The 26368-nt window shown below is 40.3% G+C and overlaps 1 protein-coding gene across 1 annotated transcript in view; it reads left to right on the top strand.

Moving 5' to 3' along the window:
- Positions 1–26368, top strand: part of THSD7B (thrombospondin type 1 domain containing 7B) — a 1096947-nt gene that overhangs the window by 435339 nt on the left and 635240 nt on the right. Inside the window, exon 5 of the mRNA XM_066232872.1 lies at positions 5445–5614. Coding sequence (XP_066088969.1) covers positions 5445–5614 — 170 coding nt within the window. The remainder of the gene's footprint in view (positions 1–5444; positions 5615–26368) is intronic.

Here is a 26368-nt window from a genome sequence, read left to right as displayed (position 1 = left end):
TTTTCTAGGCACTGGGCTGCAGGCTGGTGCTTTGTTCCTGGGGCCCAGGGCCCTCCTCTCTCCACTAAATTCACTTCCTGCCACGCAATTCTCTCTGGGCTGCCGTTTGCTCCTGGGAACTGGGCAGTCCTCTTCATATCTCCGCTTTTCCTACCAGTCTCATTGTGGTTTCTTCGATGTTCCTTGGTTAAAGAGTCCTCTTAGTTTAGTCCAAAGTTGTTTTTTCCAGATGATGGTTCTTATAATTAAATTGGTTCTGGGAGGTAGAATTTGGTATGTCCACCTACTCCATCGCCATCTTGCCACGCCTATTATATTTCTTGATGGAACTATTTGGAATAACAGTATTTACACTGCCTAAAAGACTCTCTGTAGCCTGGCTCTCAACTACCCCTCATTTTCTGTGACCTCCCACTTCCATCTTGATTTGTCTGTCCCAACCACGCTGTTTCTGTACTTTCATAGAAAATGCCAAGCTCTCTCCCTTCCTCAGATCTTTGAACATGCTTTTCTCTCTGCCCAGAATACTCCTTGACCACTTATTTTTATACTCACTCTATTATTTTATTCTGGATTCTGAGGACTTCCTGATCTTGGACTGAAATAGCTCTCTTCATCTCTCTTCTCTGCATTATCTGATACCATATTACGTATTGATGCATTTCTCTCCAACTGTCCCTATAGAAGGTAACCTTCCCAAGTTCAAGGACTTTGTCTTGATCACTGCTATGTACTTCTGTTGTCTGAAATTGTGTCTGGCACATAGTTAGAGCTCAAGAATTGCTGGAAGGAAAAAGGGTGAATGAATGCATGGTTGAGCTACATGATCCACTTACTATTTATTTGGGCAGACCCAAATACTTTTCTAGGGAGCCCTGACTTTTATCTTTTTCCTGCCTTTAGACTGTCTTACATATATTTATGTTAATGAAAATGTCCTTGTATGGATTGTTCTCCCTGTATATTCAGTATTTGAGTCATCAATATTCCCTTTTTCAGAGGTTTGTCCAGAGTGGTTGACTATATGCTCTCTCACTAACAGTGAGTACACTGGAGCTCTGATCATGTGAATGGATGATGGCAGGTGTACCTGAGATCAGAATAACCAGGGAGAAATGTAAGGAGTCTGACCGCAGGGCCTTGAAAAGGCATTTTTATTCAACAGTTGTCTGCTGTAGGTTTTAGTAGAAATTTCAGGTTTATAATTATAGGTGCTTTTATTTGGCTTATTTTTTATTGACTTGCAATTTTTTCCTGAATGTACTAAAATTTGACCTTATGTGACCACATTGCTCTAATTATAAAATACTTGGTTATAAAATACTCTCAAATTCTATTTGCGTTTGAAATGGAAGAACAATCTTGGCAGCACAAAATATTATTGGTCATTTGTCACTGACAATATCTTTTTTACCAACAAATATTTTTTTCTTTTTTGCTCCAGTTTAGCAGACACTTCCTCAGACCAAGAACAATGTTTGCTTGTGCTCAAAATGACTAAGCTGAGAGCTGAATTTGCTTTCTCTATCCTCTGATCAAGTTTCATTGGTTTGCCATTCACTCTTTTAATCTACCACATTGTCATTTCATTTAAGTAGATGTGCTTTAGAATCAGATAAGCATGACTTTGAGTCTTGCTCTTCCACTTATTTGATAATGTGATAGTGAAAGATTTGCTTCTCCTTTCTTCCAATTCTTCCATTTGTAAAAGAGGAAGTAATATTTTTCTTATAGGTTGTTGGGGGGAATTAATTAAAGTAATGCACCTAAATGTGTTAGTGTACTATCTGACACAAGGTAAACATGTAAAAAATATCAGGCATTATTATTATTTAGGAAATATGTTATGATACCCTAGTATCCCCAATAAATTAATGCCTGTCTCTATTGTTTGGCTGGATCCTTTGACAAAGCAGATGAATTCTACACAGTCATATTAATAAGGGACTGCAAGGATTATCTAAGTTCTTCCATTCATGTCTGTCTATTCTACTTGAGGCATTTATTTCTACCATTGATTTCAAAGTATTGCACCACACTCAGAGGAAGTAGGACTCTGGCCTTTCAGAGTCCTCATATTTCCCTCCTAAGCAGATAGACAAAATGAGGTTGTGCTGAAAGGTTGGGAGAGAGAGAGTGTTAAAGACCCAGTCTTTGACATGGACTTAGCCATTAAAGAGAGTGTCGCCAGCTGTCAGAAACCAAGTTGTTAGAAGCAATAGGACCATCTCTGTAACAACTTCTAAAGGAGAAAGTGAGTAATGTTGAGCTGAGTGAACTCCTTTGATTTCTTATTCTGTCAGATCCCAGAGACACTTTCCCAGGTTGGTAGAGTTCAGGATGATCAGTTTTCATGGCTGCTGGGTGATTTGTGACTAAAAACAGCTAGCTAGCACTTTAGAAAAAATAAAGATAAAAGGATGAGAAAAGACAATGAAAAGACCCTCATTTTTTAAAAGGAATATAGAAGTGTTTTACTGGTGTGCTTCTTCCTTTGCCACTTGCTGGGTTGGTATTTTCTCTGAGGTGGTAAACAGTAGCGATGCTGATAAATGCCTTACATTTCTTTGGAGAATTTTTTGTTTGCAAGTGAATGGAATTTCTGTGTCTTTGCTTAATGAGCTACCAACAGGGTTTTTGTTACCTTACATAAAACCAAAGTCATTTAACTTTTCTTTCCATTTTTCTCTGTAATGACTTCCAAAATTCTTCATTGCTAATTCTTATAGGGTCATGGTAAATTAATTGAAAAAGCAATTCCTACAGCATGGGTCATTCTTTCCAAACAAGCAGCAAATTACTGTAACTTGCTATACTTCCAAACTTTGTTTCTTTTATGTTCTTTGCTGAACTTTGGTTGCTGGAAGTTATACAACTGCATTCCTGAATCTCTAATATTAGGACTTTTGATAAAAATCAATGATATCCTCATCAATAAAATGGGAGTTGTGTTTGAATATGTGTGTGCATTTTCTATGGGAGCAAAGGGCAAAGGCACATGTAGAAGGGCATAGGAAGAAAAGGGATTGATATCTATTGAATATTTATTACATGCCAGGTTCAACGTTTGTTATTATTATCTCCATTTTACAGATGAGAAGCCAAAACTGGTAAAGTCACATGACTAGTAAGTAAGTAGCACAGTGCAGGGTAGTTTGACGGATGCATGCTTCTTGCCTACACCATGCCCTCTTTCTGCCTACTTTATTTGCAGTCATAGGAGCCTTGGAGCCAGCTCTTATACATAACCCCCCTCTTTAATAGTCAGTGAGCTATTCTTTTAGGGAAGCTTTGTAGGAAGAGGGTTTGAAATGACTTAGAAATCATCTATTCCAACACACCCCAACCTCATTGTGTCTTGTCCCGGGATACAAAGGCACCTGTGCCCTGAGACTCAGAGGCAAGAGGACTTAGTCTTGTGCTTGAGTGCCTGTGGAGAACATCAGTAAGGAAACATTGCTGGGTGAGAAGAAAGAGCTTAGGATCTTCACTCTGGAGAAAGACTGCCTCTGGGAAGAACCAAACTTCTCTTGGTCTTTCATGCCCAGGAATTAGAAATAATAGTATTGTCTGTATTACTGGCATAAGCAATACCTGAACTCTGTACTCCAAACTTTAGGCCAGCCCACTCATTTTTTAAGCTTTGGAAAACCATATGAAAGTGAAGTAGCAAGGCAGAGGGAGAATGATTATGTTACAACAAACCCACAGGATTATCCTAATCTTTTTCTACAGTGGGCTTTTCACAAGAAGATTGATTCTCATTCAAGCCTATTAGAAGGACGATATTTATTATGAGGGATTTGATCCCTATTAAGTTTCTTAGAAATTTGCCTCCTGATTTTGTGATCTGCTACTTTCTTTTCTCTTTCTTTTCCTTCCTTCCTTCCTTCCTTCCTTCCTTCCTTCCTTCCTTCCTTCCTTCCGTGTGGTCTGCTACTTTCTTTTCTCTTTCTCTTTCTTTCTTTCTTTCTTTCTTTCTTTCTTTCTTTCTTTCTTTCTTTCTTTCTTTCTTTCTTTCTTTCTTTCAGAGAGGAGGGGAGGCAGAGACAGGCTCCTGCATGTGCCCAGACCAGGATCCACTTGGCAAGCCTACTAGGGGGTGATGCTCTGCCCATCTGGGTCACTACTCTGTTGCTCAGCACCAAACTCTTCTTAGCACTTAAGGCAAAGGCCATGGAGCCATCCTTAGTGCTTGGGGCCAAGTCACTGCAATAGAGCTATGGCTGCATAAGGGGGAGAGAGAGAGAGAGAAAGAGAGAGAGAGAGAAAAGTGAGAGGGGAGGGATGAAGAAGCAGATGGGAACTTCTCTGTGTGTCCTGACCAGGAATCAAACCCAGGACTTTGACACTCTACTACTGAGCAAACTGGCCAGGGCCATGATTTTAATTTTACTCTATAGTTTCTATAAAATCAAAGTCTTGGTGACATGTGCTTATTTTTATTTTTGTTTGCTTTTTTTTTAAACAATCACAAAGCTGGGAATTTTTCTGAAATATTAAATGGGACAGCAGATATGAACATGTTTTTAGGTTTTATTTATTGTTTCAGAAGTTAATGACTCTGTTGGTATATTTATGAATGCCATAGAGTTATATTAATACTGTGGGCTTGAGGAATGCTGTAATAACCCACAAAAGGAAATTCTGCCTGAAATAACTCTTCAGGTATGACTGTAATGTTGGTAGGGTTGTTATGTTTTTTCCCAGTTGTGTGCAAACTCCAATGGGTTTTCACTCCTTATTTGTATGTATGGCCACACATGTGTGCTTCTCTATTAGTGTGTATCTTAAACAGTTATAAGCCAGGGAGACATATTGCTAAGTCAGTGTAAATAACAGCATGTTTGCATATTTTTAAAAGAAGTACCCATCAATTAAACATAGGGGTACTTTATTAACTTCTTTTCATATATATACCTTTTTTCCAGTGGGATCAAACAGGAAGAAATACTTTTCTTTATCAAGAAACTTAAAAAAGTTGTAGGCCATTTCAATCCATTTAAATTAATATAGTCCCAACTTCACACATTCAACAGTATACTACTAATCAAAAGAGAAAGAACAAATTTCACACAAAGCTGTCTAGAATCTTGTGAGATGAAACCCCATTACAAGTTCAGCTGCTATGAATTATGTTCATTTGGTTTCCAACTCTTCCTTCTAATTCTTACTCTTTTTCAGCTTCAAGGCAGAGAAAAATCTGCTGTTTATCCATATTTCCTTCCTTAAATCCTCTCATCCTGTTAGGCTGCTGTGATTTTTCTCTAGGACATGAAAGGGATTTAGTATTCAAAGCCAGTAGACTTCTTTATTCATAGGCAAAGATTTGGCTTTAGAAAGGGAGATTATTATACATACTTGGTGTCATGACTTAAATTTTCTCTAGAATTTTATATTTTCCTTATTTCTTCTTCTTCTTTTAAACAAACCAAACCAAACAGGTATTCCTGGAGGACTTCTGAATGGAAAGAATGCCAAGTCTCTCTCCTCCTGGAGCAGCAGGACCTCCACTGGCACGTGACAGAAGCCGTGTGTGGAGGTGGGATCCAGACCCGGGAGGTGTACTGTGCCCAGAGCACTCCAGGGTCCACCGCACAGAGGGCCAAGGAAGGTAGGCAGCCAGTTCCAGAGACAGATGGTGCTACTGACTGAAAGGGAAATCAACTCCAACCCTGTCTCCTCATATTCTTCTGGATACAGTGGGCATTCAACATTCACAAACTTAATATTTGTTTTGTTGACTATTTGTAAGTCATTTCTAAATTCTGCTATGTGCAATAATTTATAATAGTTAAAATAGTAGTAATAATAAAAATATCATCAGCCTCAAAGGATCATTATGAAAGTGAAATGAGACAATATACTTAAGATCTGTAGCTCAGATGAATCTGAATACTACATTCTGAGAGACTGGAGTGAGTCAATTAATAATGAGTGAGTAGTAGTATTGTTTTGTTTTTCACAACAGTGTTGTTTTCGTGTGTGTGAATTTGTGAACATAGTAATTTCTATTGACATATCACTTTTAAATGTTGAGGTGAATGTCAAGTTTTTGTCAAATTCACCAATTTAAATTTTATGAAAAGAAGGAGGACAAACAAGTTTCTCCATGGTAGGCTTTCTACCGAGCAGGTGCCACCTCAGCACTAGTCCATCTGGGTAAGAGTTTGAGACAGTGATAGCATAAAGAGACTGAAAAACTAGCCCAGATTTATTTAAGTCAATTGATTAAAAAGTCAAGAGAAGACAATAATACTTCTACTTGAGAGGAAGGTGTGACCAGTTCCAGTCACACTGGAGAACACAGCCGTTCCCTCTGCAGAAATGGTCAAGGGGAGAAGGTTTTCTTCATAAATTCTCTCCTATGGAACTTAGGGAGGTAAGTGTGAGCTTTTTTTTTTGCTATGGAAATGCATCTTTTTTTTTATCCTGTAAAGCTTTTCATACTGGGTGCCTTTTTCTGACAGGCCTTTCATTGTTCCAAGGGCATCTGTAACCCTAACCTTGGATCATGCACCTTATGAATCAGAGGAGTAATCTTTACAGACTCCTTAGCATTTGCTTCAACAATTGAAGTTACTGCCACATTTACAGGGCTACAGTTATTTTAGAAGTGATAGTTCAATTTAAATGTCACTTTGGGAGAGTGACAATTTACACATGTTCTATTCCAGGATAAAACACGACTATGCTTACTCCTCTCAATTTGGAAAAAACAAAATTTAGATGAAAAGCTTCAGCTTATTTTTCAGACCTTGGTGATCTTTCGAGTCTACCTTCTCCTTCTCCCCTTTTACTAGTGTCTACAGTTCTAGGGTATTCAGGGATCAACACATAAATGAGAATTTATGATCTATCTATTTTCAGCTTCAACTTTTATTCTTCTCTTGACATTTTCATCTTCCTAAGATATAGTAAAAATAGCTTTGCTTATGGATCACCTATTTCCAAAGTTTCTTTAGCCTTAATATTTCCAGCTTTCCTAATGAAAACATCTGGAGCAGGAAGATTGTAATTAGGAAGAAGGTGGAAATATGGTATTCTAGTTTGGGGAATGACATGCAGCCAAGATAGTTAAATAGAGGAAGGGTGTTTAATATAGATTTAGCCACCTATTAAACCTTGTTACAATCTGCTTCAAGAATCTAAAAGGGGGGGGGGGAATCTTAGGCCAACTTATACTTTTAGATTCATATATGGGTTTACATGGAAACAAAATGTACTTAAAAAGCCCTGTGCCTGGTAGCCTCATTCTCAGTGAGGGTGGGACAGCCTTAGAAGTGGGGATGAGATGTAAACACATCAATTTATATGAAAAGCATGTATCCTTGTACAGAGTTGAATATAGTGAGTCAAACTATTGCTGCATCTGGAAAATACAGCGCAGCCACAATTGCATTAAAGACGTGGTACAGCTGACAACTTAGCTTTGTGGACATTAGGTAAGGTTTTATTTTGCTCTTGTATAGAAGGAGAGCAGAAAAATTGCTCAGCCATTTTTATTTTACCTTTTTTTTTTATAAGTGATTTGCTTTCCTACTGTTACCATTTGTTGATATACCTTGACACATCTGGCAACATGAGAATTTCCTCCTGACTCAAGTTAAATACAAGAGAATAACTGAGTTGCCATTGCAAAGGACCAATGAGTGTGTTTGCCCAATTAAAGAGACAGAATTTAAATATGTCTAACATTCTCTGCTAACACAAAAAAGAGGCCAAAATTGATGACAATTTTGAATTTCATTTTTGTGAACATCTTTTTTTATTATTATGTTAGATTTTGGAAGGAGAAATAATTTTAATAGCATCACTTTTGGAAACTCTTTTCATAAGTCACTGTTGACTTAATTTCTATATAGATTCCAGAATAGTCTTTTCAGTCTCTGGAGTGGAATTGCTGGACTTTTCTTCCCTATAAAATCCTACCGTTCACTGTGGGTTAGATGTAGTTCTTTCTAAGAACCCAATCATAGAAGAATTCATGATTTTTAGGGTTGAGGTGGGGGACCAGAAGAAATTCATTTCTGTGGATCTTTCATAAACTAGAATGCAACAGAATTTCTAGATGCCAGAATGGAGGGAGGGAAGACTGCTAATTCTTTCCCTAGGGCTTCCACATCTCTTGCTGAGGTTGGATGATGAGGCTGAATTTTGTTCTATGGTGACTTATTCATGCTGATGTCCCTGTCTCCATTTGACCTCAATTCGTGATGTTTACAGGAATAGTATAATATCCTGTTCTATTGTTCAGTGTTCATGTGATGTTTTAGCTGCAAACAAAAAAATGCTATAACAATCAATAGGAGAAGTATTACCAGTACTAGTAGCCAAGTCAATAGAATTGAGAATAAAAATACAGAGGGGTATTTATGCTTTTGTTTACCACTTATTTTTGCAGAGAGAATTGTGTTTCTCTTCTATAATGCAGAAGCAGCAAGAGCAATATTTGCCTGCAAATCTAAGAGTCTGGATTTTGTGAGGGCATTTTCCTTTTGCCCTTTTCTCAAATGAAATTAAAGTCACTTTTCTGGCATTGAAGAGTAATTTCTCAGAAGGTAAAACATTGAAATAAGAAACATACCTTTATAATCTAATAAAGACTGAGAAAATTTTATTCTATTTATGACAATGTGGCTTGGAGACTGGGATATTAACAAATATGGAGTGAAACAGCATAGAGATGGAATATATTCATTAGGTAAAGAAAAACATAAAACAAAAAAAACCCATAAAAATTAAATAATTGGAAAAAGGTATTGATGTGGTTGTAGTTAAGCAGAACATTACCTGTTTGTTTCTTTTCATATTTCAGATTCACTATTTGACATAAAATGAACAAAGCTATTTTAAAAGTAGAGCACACTTTATTTAGCTTTGAATTAGTTCACCCCCTGCATTCCAGTAAGATTCAGTAGTTCTTGAAAGTCGTAAGTTTTTATCAAGCTGTGCTCCAAGGTGATGCTTAGGGATTGCATAATCAGGTGAGGGAGTGCACGATCAGGTAAGAGAATGTCCTGGAATGCTGAGTACCATATCAAGACTTCAGATATTTTTGGTATAACTAGTGTGTGAAGACTTAATATGATTTGGTTCTGTGTTTTAATTTTGACTTGTACGAAACTTTCATAACCCACATAAAGGCTGTTCTAGTCTTCTAATTCATTAAATTGATTTAAAATATATTGATGAGGTGAGTAAAAGGTAGATGACAATCACACATTAATTTTTTAAAAATACTTTATGTACCAGCTATGTTTTAAGTTATGTACTAGACATTTGTTATTAAAGTACCTCTCATTAATTTGTAGTCTCTTAATTGGAACAATTGAACTAACAATTAGTCTATTGTGTCTTAGTAATACAATCACTTTATATATATATGTATATTATATACATATACATATACATATATACACACACACAGACACACAAAAGGTAGGGCAAAAGTAGGTTTACAGTTATGAGTAAGCATAACACTGAGTTTATTTTTATATTATTATTTATTAATTATTGTATTATTTTGCATACCAATTTTTTTGTAAACCTTTTTTGTAAACCTACTTTTGCTACATCCTGTGAATATTTATCTATATCTTTGCGTGTGTGTATTTTTCCAAAGTGAGAAGTGGGGAGGAGGCAGGCAGACAGACTCCCGCATATGCCCGACCGGGATCCACCCAGCATGCCCACCAGGGGGCGATGTTTGGCCCCTCTGGGGCATTGCTCTGCTGCAATCTGAGCCATTCTAGCACCTGAGGTGGAGGCCATGCAGCCATCCGCAGCACCCGGGCCTACTTTGCTCCAGTGAAGCCTTGGAAGCCAGAGGGGAAGAGAGAGACAGAGAGAAAGAAGAGGGGGAGGGGTAGAGAAGCAGATTGGTGCTTCTCCTGTGTGCCCTGGCCAGGAATCGAACCTGCGACTTCCACACACATGGCTGACACTCTACCACTGAGCCAACCGGCCAGGGTCTGTCTGTCTATCTATCTATCTATCTATCTATCTATCTATCTATCTATCTATCATCTATCATCTGTAATGGTTAATCCCATGTTATAATGATGCCTGAGGGTACTCTTCATAAAGAAGGTAATGCTTAATGAGAGTTTAGAGGATTAACAGGAAAGAATGTTATAAGTGGGCAGAGAGGGCAATAGAGAAGAATGGAGACATTTATATTCAGGGATGGCATGTGCACTGGGCCTTTAGGCTATTCTGGAGTTAAGACTTTTTGAGATTATGGGTACCTATTGCAGCCCTTTTTTCCACTGCAGGCTTTTAAGCAAAGAATAAATATAATGTTAGTTGTATCTAAAAATATGGAAATGTCAGCACACTAAGAAAATTCTCATGAGTAGTCATGTCCTATTTGCAAACTAATCTTATTATCCAAGAAGTTTTTAGATATGAAATAAAGTAATTGACATTATGAACAGGTGAGCAAATTTCTTAAGGGGCAATTAAAGGAGATATTTTGCTGTCATTTGAGGGCCTACAACTGTCCTTTACCTGTCATTAGAAACTGGTTTTAAAACCAGTAAGCTCATTTGGGTGTGAGAATAAAGCATCAGCAAAATAATGCACTTGGAACTTCCCTTACTGTTAACCATTAGAGGAGAAATGGGACTGTTTAAATGGAGCAACAGCATTTTCTCTCACTTTATGCAAACAGAGAAGCAGACATAAGCGATGAAATAGTCTTTGCGAATTTTTAACAACAGGATATTTGATGGCAGGTCATCTGAGACTATGAAACAGAAGACCCCTGGACTGGAAACTTACTACCTGGAAAACATATTCAATTATTGGGAATATATAGGAACATATATATTTGTATAGTTTAGATAGTCTCTCCAAAATTCCAAAAGTGTGAAAGCTGAGAAAAGTTTTTAAAAAAAGAACATTAAATACTTAGAGGCAATTAGGTCACTAGAGTTTAAATTAAGATTGGTTTCTACTGGTTCTGTTTCATTGCGTTTGCATCTTAGTTTAGTGATTTTTTAATCAAGTGTAACAAACTTATCTTAGTGTGCAATAGCAAGTGTTTATTGAATCACCATGCTTAGCAAAAATATTGAAGAGTTTCTACTTTAAGCATTCATTAAACTATCAGGCTGTTCTTGACATTAAAATTTTCTTAATTTATTTTGCTCAAGGTATAATTCATATGATTGAAATGAAAGCAGGAGAGAACAGCCCTGGAAAAAAATTATAGAGTCAGGATATTTCAGGAGAAATTCTAGCTTTGGATGGAGTGTGTCGGGGGATATTGCTTGAGGAAAAATGGACCTTTTAGAAATTTATTTTAGAGAGAGAGAAAAACATCAATGTGTTGTTTTACTTTTTTTTGTTTCTTTTTTTCTTAGTGAGGAGGGAAGATAGATAGACTCCCCCATGTGCCCTGACCAGGATCCACCCAGAAACCCCCATCTGGGGCTGGTGCTCTGCCCATCTGGGGCCATCCACCAGGGGCAGAGGCTCCAGAGAGCCATCCTCAGTGCCTGGGGCCCAGGCACTCAAACAGATCAAGCCATGACTGCAGGAAGGGAAGAGAGAGAGAGAGAGAGAGAGAGAGAGAGAGAGAGAGAGAGAGAGAGAAAGAGAGAGAGAGAGAGCAGGGGAAAGAAGAGCAGATGTTTGCTTCTGTGTGCCCTGACCAGAAATCGAACCTGGGACATCCACATGCTAGGCCGATGCTCCACCACCGAGCTAACCAGCCAGGGCCTGCTCTACTTATTTATGCATTTACTGGTTGATTATTATATGTGTCCTGACCAGGGATCAAACCCACAATCTTGGTGTATCAGAATGGTGCTCCAACTAACTGAGCTACCTGGCCAGGGCCAAAACATGGCCCTTTTGATGTCACATGAGTCTTGCTTAATTTGATGTCCTGAAGAGAAAGGAAACATGTTCTTCTTTGTGCAATTTATTTTATTTCTTCAAAATTAATACAACTAAATTGATAATTTAATGCTGTGTACTACTGAAACTACAACATGTGGCATCAGGAGGAGCTGGATTGTCAAAGAGCAAGAAATAGATGTGTTTGAATTTTTTCCAATGGTTTTACCAGTAATATTTGAGCTTCTCTAATATTATTGCAGCAAATCCATATCATTGTAAGAACACATCACTTTTTTACTGATCTCTAGCCATTGATGTTCTTATCGTTGTCAACTCTCAGGCAGTAAAGTCCTTGAAGACTATGCCTGGGGACATTTTTCTTTGTATTTTTAAGTACCAGTGACTATCTTATAAATGGCAAATTGTGCACATTTATGGAACTCAAAATAGAAAACTCCGCTAGTGAGAAATTGATGTATTGAGTTTCATTGAATTATTTTTGTTTTTAGGGTAGCATAGAGTAAGAAATTATTTTACTGTTGACAAAATTAGAATGATCTGCTATATGAATACCAGTGTGCCAAAGACAGGTGGTCTAGAGAGGACCTGGAGTGGAATCAGATAAAGGAGAAGATATAAGCTCATGGAGTGATGAAATTGTCCCTGGGGAGAGATTGGGGAGGAGTACAAAAGTAAAAAGTAAATAAGGCCACCAGGCCAGGGAAACTAGCTGGGAATGAGATGGTGGCTTTGCCCAGTGGTCTTGGCCCATGACACTTGATAGTTGATTTTTGAATAATTTTCATAATTTCCATAATGAAATGTGTTATTCTGTTGTTTTTTAGGGAAGACAAATCATGGAAATCACAAATGATTTAAAATTATTTCTCTCAGTGCTACTATTGATTTAATAATCTGGGAGGGGTGATGAGACAGTCAAACAAATAACTACAGACATGGGAAAAGTTCCTTCAGAGGAGAAAAATAAGAATTTTAGGGAAGGAGAGAGTAAACCAGGATAATGTAGGGGACCTCAGATTGCCTTGGAAGAAGAAAGCTTTCATGTGAGCCTGAAAAGAAGGGCATGAACTAGACAAGTCTATGTAAAAGGGACAGGTGAAGCAAAGGAACAGGTGAAGCAAAGGGGCAGGTGAAGCAAAGGGACAGGTGAAGCAAAGGGACGGGTGAAGCAAAGGGACAGGTAAAGCAGAGGGACAGGTGAAGCAAAGGGACAGGTGAAGCAAGGGGACAGATGAGCAAAGGGACAGGTGAAGCAAGGGGACAGGTGAAGCAAAGGGACAGGTGAAGCAAAGGGACAGGTGAAGCAAGGGGACAGATGAGCAAAGGGACAGGTGAAGCAAGGGGACAGGTGAAGCAAAGGGACAGGTGAAGCAAAGGGACAGGTGAGCAAAGGGACAGGAGAAGCAGAGGGACAGGTGAAGCAGAGGGACAGGTGAAGCAAGGGGACAGGTGAGCAAAGGGACAGGTGAAGCAGAGGGACAGGTGAAGCAGAGGGACAGGTGAAGCAAAGGGACAGGTGAGCAAAGGGACAGGTGAAGCAGAGGGATAGGTGAGCAAAGGAACAGGTGAAGCAAAGGGACAGGTGAAGCAAAGGGACAGGTGAGCAAAGGGACAGATGAAGCAAAGGGACAGGTGAGCAAAGGGACAAAAGGACAGGTGAAGCAAAGGGACAGGTGAAGCAAGGGGACAGGTGAGCAAAGGGACAGGTGAGCAAAGGGACAGGTGAAGCAGAGGGACAGGTGAAGCAAGGGGACAGGTGAAGCAGAGGGACAGGTGAGCAAAGGGACAGGTGAAGCAAAGGGACAGGTGAAGCAAGGGGACAGGTGAAACAGAGGGACAGGTGAAGCAAGGGGACAGGTGAAGCAAAGGGACAGGTGAAGCAAGGGGACAGGTGAAGCAGAGGGACAGGTGAAGCAGAGGGACAGGTGAAGCAAAGGGACAGGTGAGCAAAGGGACAGGTGAAGCAGAGGGACAGGTGAAGCAGAGGGACAGGTGAGCAAAGGGACAGGTGAAGCAAAGGGACAGGTGAGGAAAGGGACAGGTGAAGCAAAGGGACAGGTGAAGCAAGGGGACAGGTGAAACAGAGGGACAGGTGAAGCAAGGGGACAGGTGAAGCAAAGGGACAGGTGAAGCAAGGGGACAGGTGAAGCAAAGGGACAGGTGAAGCAGAGGGACAGGTGAAGCAAAGGGACAGGTGAGCAAAGGGACAGGTGAAGCAGAGGGACAGGTGAAGCAGAGGGACAGGTGAGCAAAGGGACAGGTGAAGCAAAGGGACAGGTGAGCAAAGGGACAGGTGAAGCAAAGGGACAGGTGAAGCAAGGGGACAGGTGAAACAGAGGGACAGGTGAAGCAAGGGGACAGGTGAAGCAAAGGGACAGGTGAAGCAAGGGGACAGGTGAAGCAAAGGGACAGGTGAAGCAAGGGGACAGAAGAGCAAAGGGACAGGTGAAGCAAAGGGACAGGTGAAGCAAAGGGACAGGTGAAGCAAAGGGACAGGTGAGCAAAGGGACAGGTGAAGCAGAGGGACAGGTGAAGCAGAGGGACAGGTGAAGCAAGGGGACAGGTGAGCAAAGGGACAGGTGAAGCAGAGGGACAGGTGAAGCAGAGGGACAGGTGAAGCAAAGGGACAGGTGAGCAAAGGGACAGGTGAAGCAGAGGGACAGGTGAGCAAAGGGACAGGTGAAGCAAAGGGACAGGTGAGCAAAGGGACAGGTGAAGCAGAGGGACAGGTGAGCAAAGGGACAGGTGAAGCAAAGGGACAGGTGAAACAAAGGGACAGGTGAGCAAAGGGACAGGTGAAGCAAAGGGACAGGTGAGCAAAGGGACAAAAGGACAGGTGAAGCAAAGGGACAGGTGAAGCAAGGGGACAGGTGAGCAAAGGGACAGGTGAGCAAAGGGACAGGTGAAGCAGAGGGACAGGTGAAGCAAGGGGACAGGTGAAGCAGAGGGACAGGTGAGCAAAGGGACAGGTGAAGCAAAGGGACAGGTGAAGCAAGGGGACAGGTGAAACAGAGGGACAGGTGAAGCAAGGGGACAGGTGAAGCAAAGGGACAGGTGAAGCAAGGGGACAGGTGAAGCAGAGGGACAAGTGAAGCAAGGGGACAGGTGAAGCAAGGGGACAGGTGAAGCAAGGGGACAGGTGAAGCAGAGGGACCGGTGAAGCAAGGGGACAGGTGAAGCAAAGGGACAGGTGAGCAAAGGGACAGGTGAAGCAAAGGGACAGGTGAAGCAGAGGAACAGGTGAAGCAAAGGGACAGGTGAAGCAGAGGGACAGGTGAAGCAAGGGGACAAGTGAAGCAAGGGGACAGGTGAAGCAGAGGCACAGGTGAAGCAAAGGGACAGGTGAGCAAAGGGACAGGTGAAGCAAAGGGACAGGTGAAGCAGAGGGACAGGTGAAGCAAAGGGACAGGTGAAGCAAGGGGGAAGGTGAAGCAAAGGGACAGGTGAAGCAAGGGGACAGGTGAAGCAAAGGGACAGGTGAAGCAAGGGGACAGGTGAAACAGAGGGACAGGTGAAGCAAGGGGACAGGTGAAGCAAAGGGACAGGTGAAGCAAGGGGACAGGTGAAGCAAAGGGACAGGTGAAGCAAGGGGACAGAAGAGCAAAGGGACAGGTGAAGCAAAGGGACAAGTGAAGCAAAGGGACAGGTGAGCAAAGGGACAGGTGAAGCAGAGGGACAGGTGAAGCAGAGGGACAGGTGAAGCAAGGGGACAGGTGAGCAAAGGGACAGGTGAAGCAGAGGGACAGGTGAAGCAGAGGGACAGGTGAAGCAAAGGGACAGGTGAGCAAAGGGACAGGTGAAGCAGAGGGACAGGTCAAGCAGAGGGACAGGTGAGCAAAGGGACAGGTGAAGCAAAGGGACAGGTGAGCAAAGGGACAGGTGAAGCAGAGGGACAGGTGAGCAAAGGGACAGGTGAAGCAAAGGGACAGGTGAAACAAAGGGACAGGTGAGCAAAGGGACAGGTGAAGCAAAGGGACAGGTGAGCAAAGGGACAAAAGGACAGGTGAAGCAAAGGGACAGGTGAAGCAAGGGGACAGGTGAGCAAAGGGACAGGTGAGCAAAGGGACAGGTGAAGCAGAGGGACAGGTGAAGCAAGGGGACAGGTGAAGCAGAGGGACAGGTGAGCAAAGGGATAGGTGAAGCAAAGGGACAGGTGAAGCAAGGGGACAGGTGAAACAGAGGGACAGGTGAAGCAAGGGGACAGGTGAAGCAAAGGGACAGGTGAAGCAAGGGGACAGGTGAAGCAGAGGGACAAGTGAAGCAAGGGGACAGGTGAAGCAAGGGGACAGGTGAAGCAAGGGGACAGGTGAAGCAGAGGGACAGGTGAAGCAAGGGGACAGGTGAAGCAAAGGGACAGGTGAGCAAAGGGACAGGTGAAGCAAAGGGACAGGTGAAGCAGAGGAACAGGTGAAGCAAAGGGACAGGTGAAGCAGAGGGACAGGTGAAGCAAGGGGACAAGTGAAGCAAGGGGACAGGTGAAGCAGAGGCACAGGTGAAGCAAAGGGACAGGTGAGCAAAGGGACAGGTGAAGCAAAGGGACAGGTGAAGCAGAGGGACAGGTGAAGCAAAGGGACAGGTGAAGCAAGGGGGAAGGTGAAGCAAAGGGACAGGTGAAGCAAGGGGACAGGTGAAGCAAAGGGACAGGTGAAGCAAGGGGACAGGTGAAGCAAGGGGACAGGTGAAGCAAAGGGACAGGTGAAGCAAGGGGGCAGGTGAAACAGAGGGACAGGTGAAGCAAGGGGGCAGGTGAAGCAGAGGGACAGGTGAAGCAAACCGTATGAGTAAAGACACAGAAGTCAAAAGTCAAAGAACATATTTGGAGTATGATCAGTAGTCATGTTGGACATGAATGTGGGTGGATGAAGGTAAGGGCTATGGATTCTATGGTCTTTCATCTGCTGATGATCAGATCGTGAGATGGTAGGATTGAACTAGTTAGCCCTCCTCATCTCTGTCCAACACTCTGAGGTCCAACATGACTGAACACTTTCTTCCATACCTTTGGAGCCAGTCTCTTTCTGACTGCTGATCACAATGTGAAGATCTTCATCATTTTCCTTCACCCTAACAAACTTAATTCTTGAGTCATACCTATTTCCTAGATAACTGCTACTTAGAAACTTCCCAGAAGACAGCGACCCCTGTGTTTTGGTCATTCGAGCCCCGCTGGGGTTGCGACCCACAGGTTGAGAACCTCTGGCATAGAGTCTCTTCTCAGCCATTGAAGCACTTATGTCACAGCATTATAATTGCTTATTTGTGTACCGTGTTAACCACACTCCTGTCCTTGGTCTATGAGGTCAGAGACAACATCTGTGTTGTTTTCTATCATTTCCCTAGTAATTAGCATAGTATCCAGCACATAGAGGATGCTCATACTGAATTCAAGGCTTTGCCCCTTCTCATATTTCTGTATCACCTTCTTTCTTTCTCCTGGTTGGTTCTCTGTGAGCATGCGGTTGCCTGTAGACTTTCAGACGTGGATAAAATACCACACTGTGGCATATGGTCTGGCTTCTTGAGTAGTAGTTGAGGGGTTGAAGACAGAAACTGGACACTCAGGTCCTTGATGAGTGAAACGTGATTTCAGAGGGAGCCAGGCTCTTCCCAATGCACCTGCCTGTTATGCCAGTATATTTTTGCAACTCTTCCAGAGAAATCTGCTTTTTAAACACACAAATCTTCTCGATGTCCTGTGGCTGAATGTGAAATGATTCGCCAGCACATAGCACACCACAGGGTTGTGCCCTTGCTTAATTCCAGCTGTTTTCTCCTAACACTGCCTCCTCACCTTGCATATCCCAAACAAAATATCAATACCTGAATTCTTGTTGTAGGCTCTGCTTTCTAGAGGATGCAGCTACAATAAAACTCAGTAAATATGTATCAAAAGAAAGAAAGAGAGGCAGTGCTTTTAAAGATTTATTAGTCTAATGAGACCTAGTATGAGCTTGAAGTATGGTGGGACATGTAAACGACTCTTCTTTTTCTTACTATTTTTAATTCTCAAACTCCTTTTTTCTCCTCTTCTGTATTTCCTCCTCCTTCTCATACAATTTTTGTATTTTTCCCTTTGTCATTCTTTTCCTCTTTTTTTTTCATCTGACACAAATCTTGAGAGCAAGAACAGTTTGGGAACTGTGACAGACATCGCTGCAGGTGGCACAGGTAGCATGAGCTCAGTAGGCATTTCTTGAACTGAGGAGCATAATCCCCACATGCAGTCTAACCTTTCAGTGTTAACCTTTTCTTTTCACTTTGGGACAAATTTTCCTTTGATTTTCATTGCTCATGTCCACCTGCACTTCATTAATGAACACTTAAGTTCTCCTTTTTAGACTAGAAGCCTATGTTTGGAAAAGCATGCTGAGACTTGAGCATTTGCAGTCTTTGGTTGGGTGTCTCACTAAACTTTATTGTGTCAGCAGGATTAGATTTTTCTCTTGCACCAAGCCAAGAGGTAATGCGGTTCCTCTTGGCAGTGTAATTTCTGAAACAAAGTTATTCCTTCCAAATCTTTTTTTCCAGCTTGTTGAATATGTGAATGCCCTAGCAAAGGATATAGAAGAAACATCACCTTATTATCCAAATCTTCCTGCATGAAAGTTTCACAAGTTACTCACCAACTTATTCTAGCCTTTGGCATCTTTCCCATGCTCTAGTTTGAACTTCTCATTAGTTCAGTCTTCAGTCCTCAAGAGAGAAGACACAGTAAGACCTCTATGCGCTTAGGAATGGTTAAATTACCCCATCTCCTGGCCATTTTCTCAGGCATCATGGGGAAGAGAATCAATTCCCACACGGAGAGAAGAGCTGGAAAATGAGCCAAGTTGTGATGCTACTTCTAAGATTCCACGTGTCTCTGTGCAGAATATGTCATTGTAGTTTATTTTATTCTTTTAAGATCTGTTTTTCTAAGACTTCAGTTAAATCTGACTCTTGAAATTTATCTCAGTTGTTCCAGTTCTTTCTAGGCTTAGAGCTCAGAATTCTAAACAGCTATATCTATATGAATAACCTACAGCATTTCAAATTCAGTGTTCCCCATATTGGACTTTTTGTTATCCTGCCAACCTCAATCCAGATTCTTTTCCAGGCTTCACAGTTCAGGAATTGTTCCCTCCTCCTGGGACAGGCTGAAGACCTGGGCTGTGTCTTTGAGGTTTTCTGTCATTTACCTCTTGCTCCATGTTCAATCTGTCACCAAATTCTGTTAATTCTACCTCCAATTATATATTTTATCTATTTATTTAGTTCCATTCATCTTCCTTGTAGCGTTATTTTTCATATGCACTACCGTCATTGGTTCCACGCTGATTTCCCTCCTTCTTCTACTCCTGAGTAGAGTGGGGCACTTTCATGTGGCTCAGCACTTGGGTTCCACACATGCACTCCTTCTGCCCAAGTGCCAGCTCGGTAACTTACAAGCCTTGGCCAAGTTAATAAATCCTTTATCTTCAGTTTCCTCATCTGTAAAATGGAGATAATAATACCTAGCTTAAAGGAATGCTATATGGTTAAATGAACTCACACAGAGACACACACATTTACATACCACTTAGAACAGAACCTTATACAAAAAGCCCTTGATAACTATTAGCTATTCTTATTTTTCTTCTCCAAACTCCTGCCAAAGCAACCTTACAAGAAAGCTTACCTAAGTATATTATTCCCATGTGAAATGACTTGAAAAGATTCCTTCTGAATTAAAAGCTTTTTGATGTCATTCATAGAGCCATGTGTGATTTGGCCCTTATCTACCTCCCTAGTTTCCACTTACAATTCTGTCCCTTTCACTTCTTCTATTTCAGCCACGCTTCATGGCTTTGGTCAAATTATTGACCTTTCTGTGCTTGAGTTACCACCTTGTGGCCAGAAGCTAGCATTGCATCACCCAGGCAGCAGAGTGCATGAGAATCAGGGAACCAGAGTTGAAACATCTTGACTCTGAAGTGATTCGCTTCCACTGGCCATTAGGGAGACTACTTGTTGTGCACTAGTCCAATGTAAAGGAATGGGGCTAGGAAGATTAGGGGTCCTTGGAAAATATGAACTCTGCTGGGCAGCCATTTTTAGCCACAACTGAACACTCTGGGAGGGAAGCACAGAGCTCTGAGGGGCACCTTGCTGGCTCTGCCATAGACATTATTTTTCTGTTAATTGTAACCCTTATATTGATTCTCGATTTCTGCTATAACAAATGACCACAACTGTAATGACTTAAAACAACACAAAGCTATTATTTTACAGTTCTGGAGGTCAGAAGTCAGAAATATTTCTCCCTGGGCTAAAATTAAGGCGTGAGTAGGGCAGTGGTCCCCCTGGAGGCTTGGGAGATGCTCTTTTGCTCATCCGGCCCAGAGAGGCTTTCTTCACACCTTGGCTCATGGCTCCCAACTCTGTCTTCAAAATCAGCAACAAAGCATCTTCAAATGGTTTTCTAACTGTGGCTTTTATGACTCTCTTGCCCAGTGATAAGGACGCTGGTGGATAAGTTGGGCACACTTGGATAGTGCAGGTAATCTCCTCATCTCAAGATTAATTAATGGGCAACCTTAGTTTCCCTTGTCGTGTAACCTTACATATTTACAAGTAGTAGGGTGTTAAGATTTAGACATGTTTGTGTGGTTATTATTTTGCCTACTGAAATCACTTCTCTTTCTTCTTAGAAAAAAATGAATCTTTTTTTTTAAGTCTTTATTTTTAATTAATTAATTTATTTATTTATTACAGAGACAGAGAGTGAATCAGAGCGAGGGATAGACAGGGGCAGACAGACAGGAACGGAGAGAGATGAGAAGCATCAATCATTAGTTTTTCATTGCATGTTGCAACACCTTAGTTGTTCATTGATTGCTTTCTCATATGTGCCTTGACTGCGGGCCTTCAGCAGACCGAGTAACCCCTTGTTGGACACAGTGACCTTGGGTTCAAGCTGGTAGGCTTTTGCTCAAACCAGATGAGCCTGTGCTCAAGCTGACGACTTCGGGGTCTCGAACCTGAGTCCTCTGCATCCCAGTCCGATGCTCAATCCACTGCGCCACTGCCTGGTCAGGTAGAAAAAAATGAATCTTGAAGTTTATTACAGTTAAATAAGAGAATAGTCCGTATGTTGATACAGATTATGTGATATGAAGTGAAGGGGTACAGAGGTTTAGTTAGTTTAGTACGTAAGAAATTAGGCTCTGAAGTGGGGATTGTTGTGTCTGAGCACCAGCTCCCTCATTTCCTAATTCAATGGTGTCGGTCAAGTCACACAGCTTCTCCAAGTCTCCAGTTTTCTCATCTGTAAAATGGAGATTATAATAGAGTTCTCAGGATTAAATGAGGTAATTCATATTTATTTATTTATTTATTTATTTATTGAGACAGAGAGAGAGTCAGAGAGAGGGATAGATAGGGACAGACAGATAGGAACAGAGAGAAATGAGAAGCATCAATTATTATTTTTTCGTTGCAACATCTTAGTTGTTCATTGATTGCTTTCTCTTATGTGCCTTGACTGTGGGGCTACACCAGACCGAGTAACCCCTTGCTCAAGCCAGCTACCTTGGGTCCAAGCTGGTGAGCCTCACTAAAACCAAATGAGCCCGCACTCAAGCTGGCGACTTCAGGGTCTCAAACCTATGTCCTCCACATCCCAGTTTGATGTTCTATCCACTGCGCCATCGCCTGGTCAGGCAAGGTAATTTATATTTAAAGGAGGAAAAATCAGAGCATAGTACCTGTACATAGCTAATACTCAATGAGTACAAGGTGTTATTTTATTTTCTAGATACTAAAGTTTTTGTTTTTTTGCTGCATTTACACATTTATTGAGGCCCTGATATGTACTAGACACTGTATCAAATACTATTACAATAGAGGAATGATAAACTAATCTTTACTATCAGAAGGTCAAAGCAAATTTGGAGAGAGAAACAAAAACAAATTATATTGGTCTAATGTTATGAATATTGTATTCTAGGTGTGTAAAATAGAATTTTTCAAAGGCAAGATTAAACAATAAGTAACCTAGAAGAGGAAGAGAGTATGTACTCTAAAGTTTCTATTAAAATGCAAATACTTCAGCTTTTTCATCTGTAAAATTAAGAAGTTGGAAAATGAACTAATAGCAGAGTTTCTTTCAGTAATAAAGCTACGTGATCTGTTCTCTCTGAGAGAGGGAAAATGAAAATGTTTAACAGCCAGAAGGGCATGACCCAGGCACTGGCCTAGACACTTAATTGCCCTATCTGGTAGGGCACATGTCTAAAGGGTCACTAAACTTCTTCTTGGTTAACCTCTACTTGAGATTAGTCAATCGCTGAGAACAGGACACTAATCTCTGAGTTCTCTATTAGTGCATTCAGACTTGCCTGCTAATAGATTTGATACTTCTCTAGAAATTTGGGAATTGGAGTCAGCATTCCTTTTAAAGCAGGGGTCGGAAACCTATGGTTCGCAAGCCAGATGTGGCTCTTTTGATGGCTGCACTGGCTCGCAGACAAATCTTTAATAAAAATAATAATAACGTTAAAAGTATAAAACATTCTCATGTGTTACAATCCATTCATTTCCTACTGCTCATGTTCATGGTTGCGGCTGGCTGGAGGCAATCACAGCTGTCCTCCCGGACAACACCAAAATTTTATTGGATAATGCATAATGTACATGGGTCATTGTATCGCTCTCACAGAATTACATTTTTTTTTATTCATTTTAGAGAGGAGAGGGAGAGACAGAGAGAGAGAAGGGGGAGGGGAGGAGCTGGAAGCATCAACTCCCATATGTGCCTTGACCAGGCAAGCCCAGGGTTTCGAACTGGCGACCTCAGCATTTCCAGGTCGACTCTTTATCCACTGCGCCACCACAGGTCAGGCCCAGAATTACATTTTAAAATATGTGGCGTTCATGGCTCTCTCAGCCAAAATGGTTCCCGACCCCTGTTTTAAAGCTTCCTGCTTGATTTTAATGGACAAAGTCCACAGACCATAACTTAACCATTCTATTGCAACAATTTGACACAGAAAAAGGTAGATGTGAGAGTTTTGAATGGTAGGCTAGATAGAACTTATAACAAAAATTTTAATGTTTTAAAAATATTTTCCCAAGGACGTTTAGTTACTTAATTAAAATGACCAGCCGTAAAATGGCTATTCGGGATTTCTTAGCAAATAAACAGAGCTGAAAATAAACAAGTCTAAAGGAATTGTGCAAAGTCATTGTATGAAGAGCTACTTGTAAGTTCAAGTGTGAATAATTGACATACACACATATCAAGAACATAAAATGTCTCGAATATAAGATGTTGGCCTGCAACTGTTTCACAGATACTGGCAGAAAATATGAGACCCCTTGGTCAGGGACAAAGATCAGTTTGTCACACACATAAATGTCAGTAGGCAGACTATCATCATTTGTACTTGTTTCTTGAGCCATAGTTCCTACTATGATGCCTGCACATACAGTGAGTTGTGTGCTGGTAGAGAAACACTGAGCTATAGAGACAATTCTTATGAGGAGGTTAAAAACAAAATGGCACAGCCTTTGCCACATAGGGTGATATTATCCTTTTTTACCCTCAAGATTATTTGCTATATAAACATCCTTGCAAAGATAGTCTGGAATGAAAGCTGTCAATATCTCTAATCATAAGAAATGCAGAAATACATACTACGGTCCATGGAAAAACTGTCTCAAAACAACAATACCCATATGCACACACACACAGACGCACATACACATTGGTTAGTAAATGTCTTTTCATTAAAAAAAACTGTAACAAAAATAATTGTATATAGTTAGTGATCTTTTGGTTTTACAATTATAATCAGGAAATATTATCTCCACTATATAAAATAATAAAATGCTTGTTATTCAACATTGTTGATTGGCTGAAAGCAACTTCATATACTGATATCCTACCTGTGGCATTAATTCAGAGAAGGAAATTATTATAGTTAAAAAAAAAACATAAACAAACAAACAAAAACAAAAACAAAGAAAAAAATCCAGAAGCCACAAGTAATTTTCTTTAGAAAATGACCTATCTCTTGAAAATTGTAGCATCGACATTGCTCTTGGGAAATGTGTTCCGTTTCTGTGAACCAAATAAATATTGTAGAGCTATTGGGCTATTAATATGTAGTTTTATCCAACATACAATGAGAAGAACTTACTACAGTTAAAAAACTAAATATGTAACAGATTGATTTCTCCTGTAGATTTTTTAAGATGTGAAATTAAAATGATTTAGCCCAAATTGGTGATTGTTAGAGATAATTTTTTGAAAATTCTACTCCAGACAAGTTAAGATTTCTATCTATAAATTGCCTTCTGTTAATCTCAAGGTAATAAACATTTAAAAAAAAATTTTTTATTGTGAGAATTATGTGGAAAAAAATTATTGAACATGGCCTTAAGTAAACAGATTTTAAAATTCCTCTTTATACCTAGTAATAATACTTATATTGGGTAGATGAGTTACCAAATTTTGACTTCAATTCATTGTTTTATAAAGTAATTCTAATAGAATTCATTCACTCTCTTCTCATAAATGTATTAAATATTAGGAGGAAATATAAATGTAAATATTAGTTATATTCTGAATAAAAATTTTATATTTAATACTCTTTTTCTTGTTATGTGTAATGTGTTCTTTCACTGAAATAGAATTGATTGGGGACACTACAAGTATATCATTTCCCTAAAATATTATACCTGTAATTCTCCTTTTGCTCGTTAGGATATACTGTCAATTGGTCAGATTCATGTAGTTTTTTTTTTTTAGACTGGATAAAACAACATTATTTTTAAAACCCATTTTATTAAAAATGTAATTATTTGTTGATTTAATTGTACATTTCTCTATTCATCTCTTTAGAGTATAAGAAACTATTATTTGAAGCAAGTTTTTAAAAAAAATAAATTTTAGAGCTGAGAGGAAATGCATATACCATTGTAGCAGTAATTATCAACACTCCTGATGACATGAATCACCTATGGTATTGTCAAACATATTCTGTCCTGGGCTCCTCCCCTAAACATTCTGCTTTAGTGTATCTGATGTAGGCCAATAAATTTGTAAATTTTATAATAATAAAAAAGGTGATTCTTATAGTGAAGAAGGCTGGGCAAGGTTGGCACAATTTGATATTTTATACTAAAATATGTCAATTTAGACGTGCTGTATTTGAAGCTTGCTTGATTCCCAAAGTTGGTCAATTGTAGGCTTTATGCTCATACTTTAGACATGGAACACCTCATCCAGCTTTCTGGCCATTACCCTGGCCTAAAAGTTAATGAGGTTATCAAATCTGTATCATCTCTACTAAATTACACTGATAATTTCACCATACTATTTACTCACTATTCTTAACATTTCTTTCTCAGTAAATTCAGTAACAATTCACTTTCCAGGGGTCGGAGAGCCGCCCTAGGTATCACAGAGCTCCAGCGGAACTTGCTTCCAATGACCATGACTTTGGATGGCAGGGCTCAATGTACAGCTTGCAGCTTTAGCATCAAACCTTGTAATGACTTGCTAGCACCATTTGTTTCTTTGATTGTATGGATTTCTTTTTTCTTATTTTTTTTTATATATCATATAAGCTACATGATTTCTCTTTATCACCCTGCAGAAAACTTCTATTGTGTTAATACTATGTCAACGATCCTTAAAAATCTGTAATTTGATATAAAAACTAAGATGATGATTTTTTCTAAATTTAATTTCTAAATAGCTTGAGATGGGATTTAAAGCTTATAAGGCATGGTGACTGTATACCAGGCATCAGTCCTCTTACTTTATTCTTGAAACTCTGAAGTCCAATTTATTACAATTTTTGTTACCAGAACGAGCTGGGTTTGGAGTTGCCCATCGCACTTAGCCGATCAAGCACCAACTGGGGACTGAGTTGTATATGAGTGTCTTTAATCAGAGAAACCAGTAGCCTGAGAAGACAGCAGTCATCCATCCACAAATCTCTTTCAACACTCTCCTGGTGGTGGCAGTTTTTATAGGGTTCGGGGGCTATTAGTAATGGTACAAGAGGCACAAAAATTAAAAAAAAGTCTGGGCAGTTAGTCACGTAACAATGTGCAGAAGGTGGGGGTTCATTGCAGGACCGTCTCCTCCGCAAATTCTTCTGATGTAGCACAAGCCTAGTCAGCATGGTCCTACCTGCTGTCCTTGGTAAATCTTCAAGGCCTCCGGGGTCAGGTGTCTCCCAGGAACAGCTGGTACCTGACACCTCTGGGACCATCTGCATCTGGGAATTAGCTGTGAAAAGACTCTGTTTTCTTAGGATACAAAGTAAATGTTTAAGATTGGTGAACTACTTTTCTAATTAATTTATAGGCCTTAACTTTTCACAGTAAATCCTGTGGCTAGGCTTTTACAAACTATTGTGATTTAAACTCCCCTAATTGTCAGGTCCCTCCCCAAGGTAAGCTTTTCCTTAAATTCCTGTAAAGGTAAACTTTTTGCTACATTTCAAAGTAAAAACCAGGGAGC

The sequence above is a fragment of the Saccopteryx bilineata genome, chromosome 5 (assembly GCF_036850765.1).
Source record: "Saccopteryx bilineata isolate mSacBil1 chromosome 5, mSacBil1_pri_phased_curated, whole genome shotgun sequence".
NCBI lineage: Eukaryota > Metazoa > Chordata > Mammalia > Chiroptera > Emballonuridae > Saccopteryx > Saccopteryx bilineata.
This window is presented reverse-complemented; position numbering and strand designations above follow the sequence as displayed.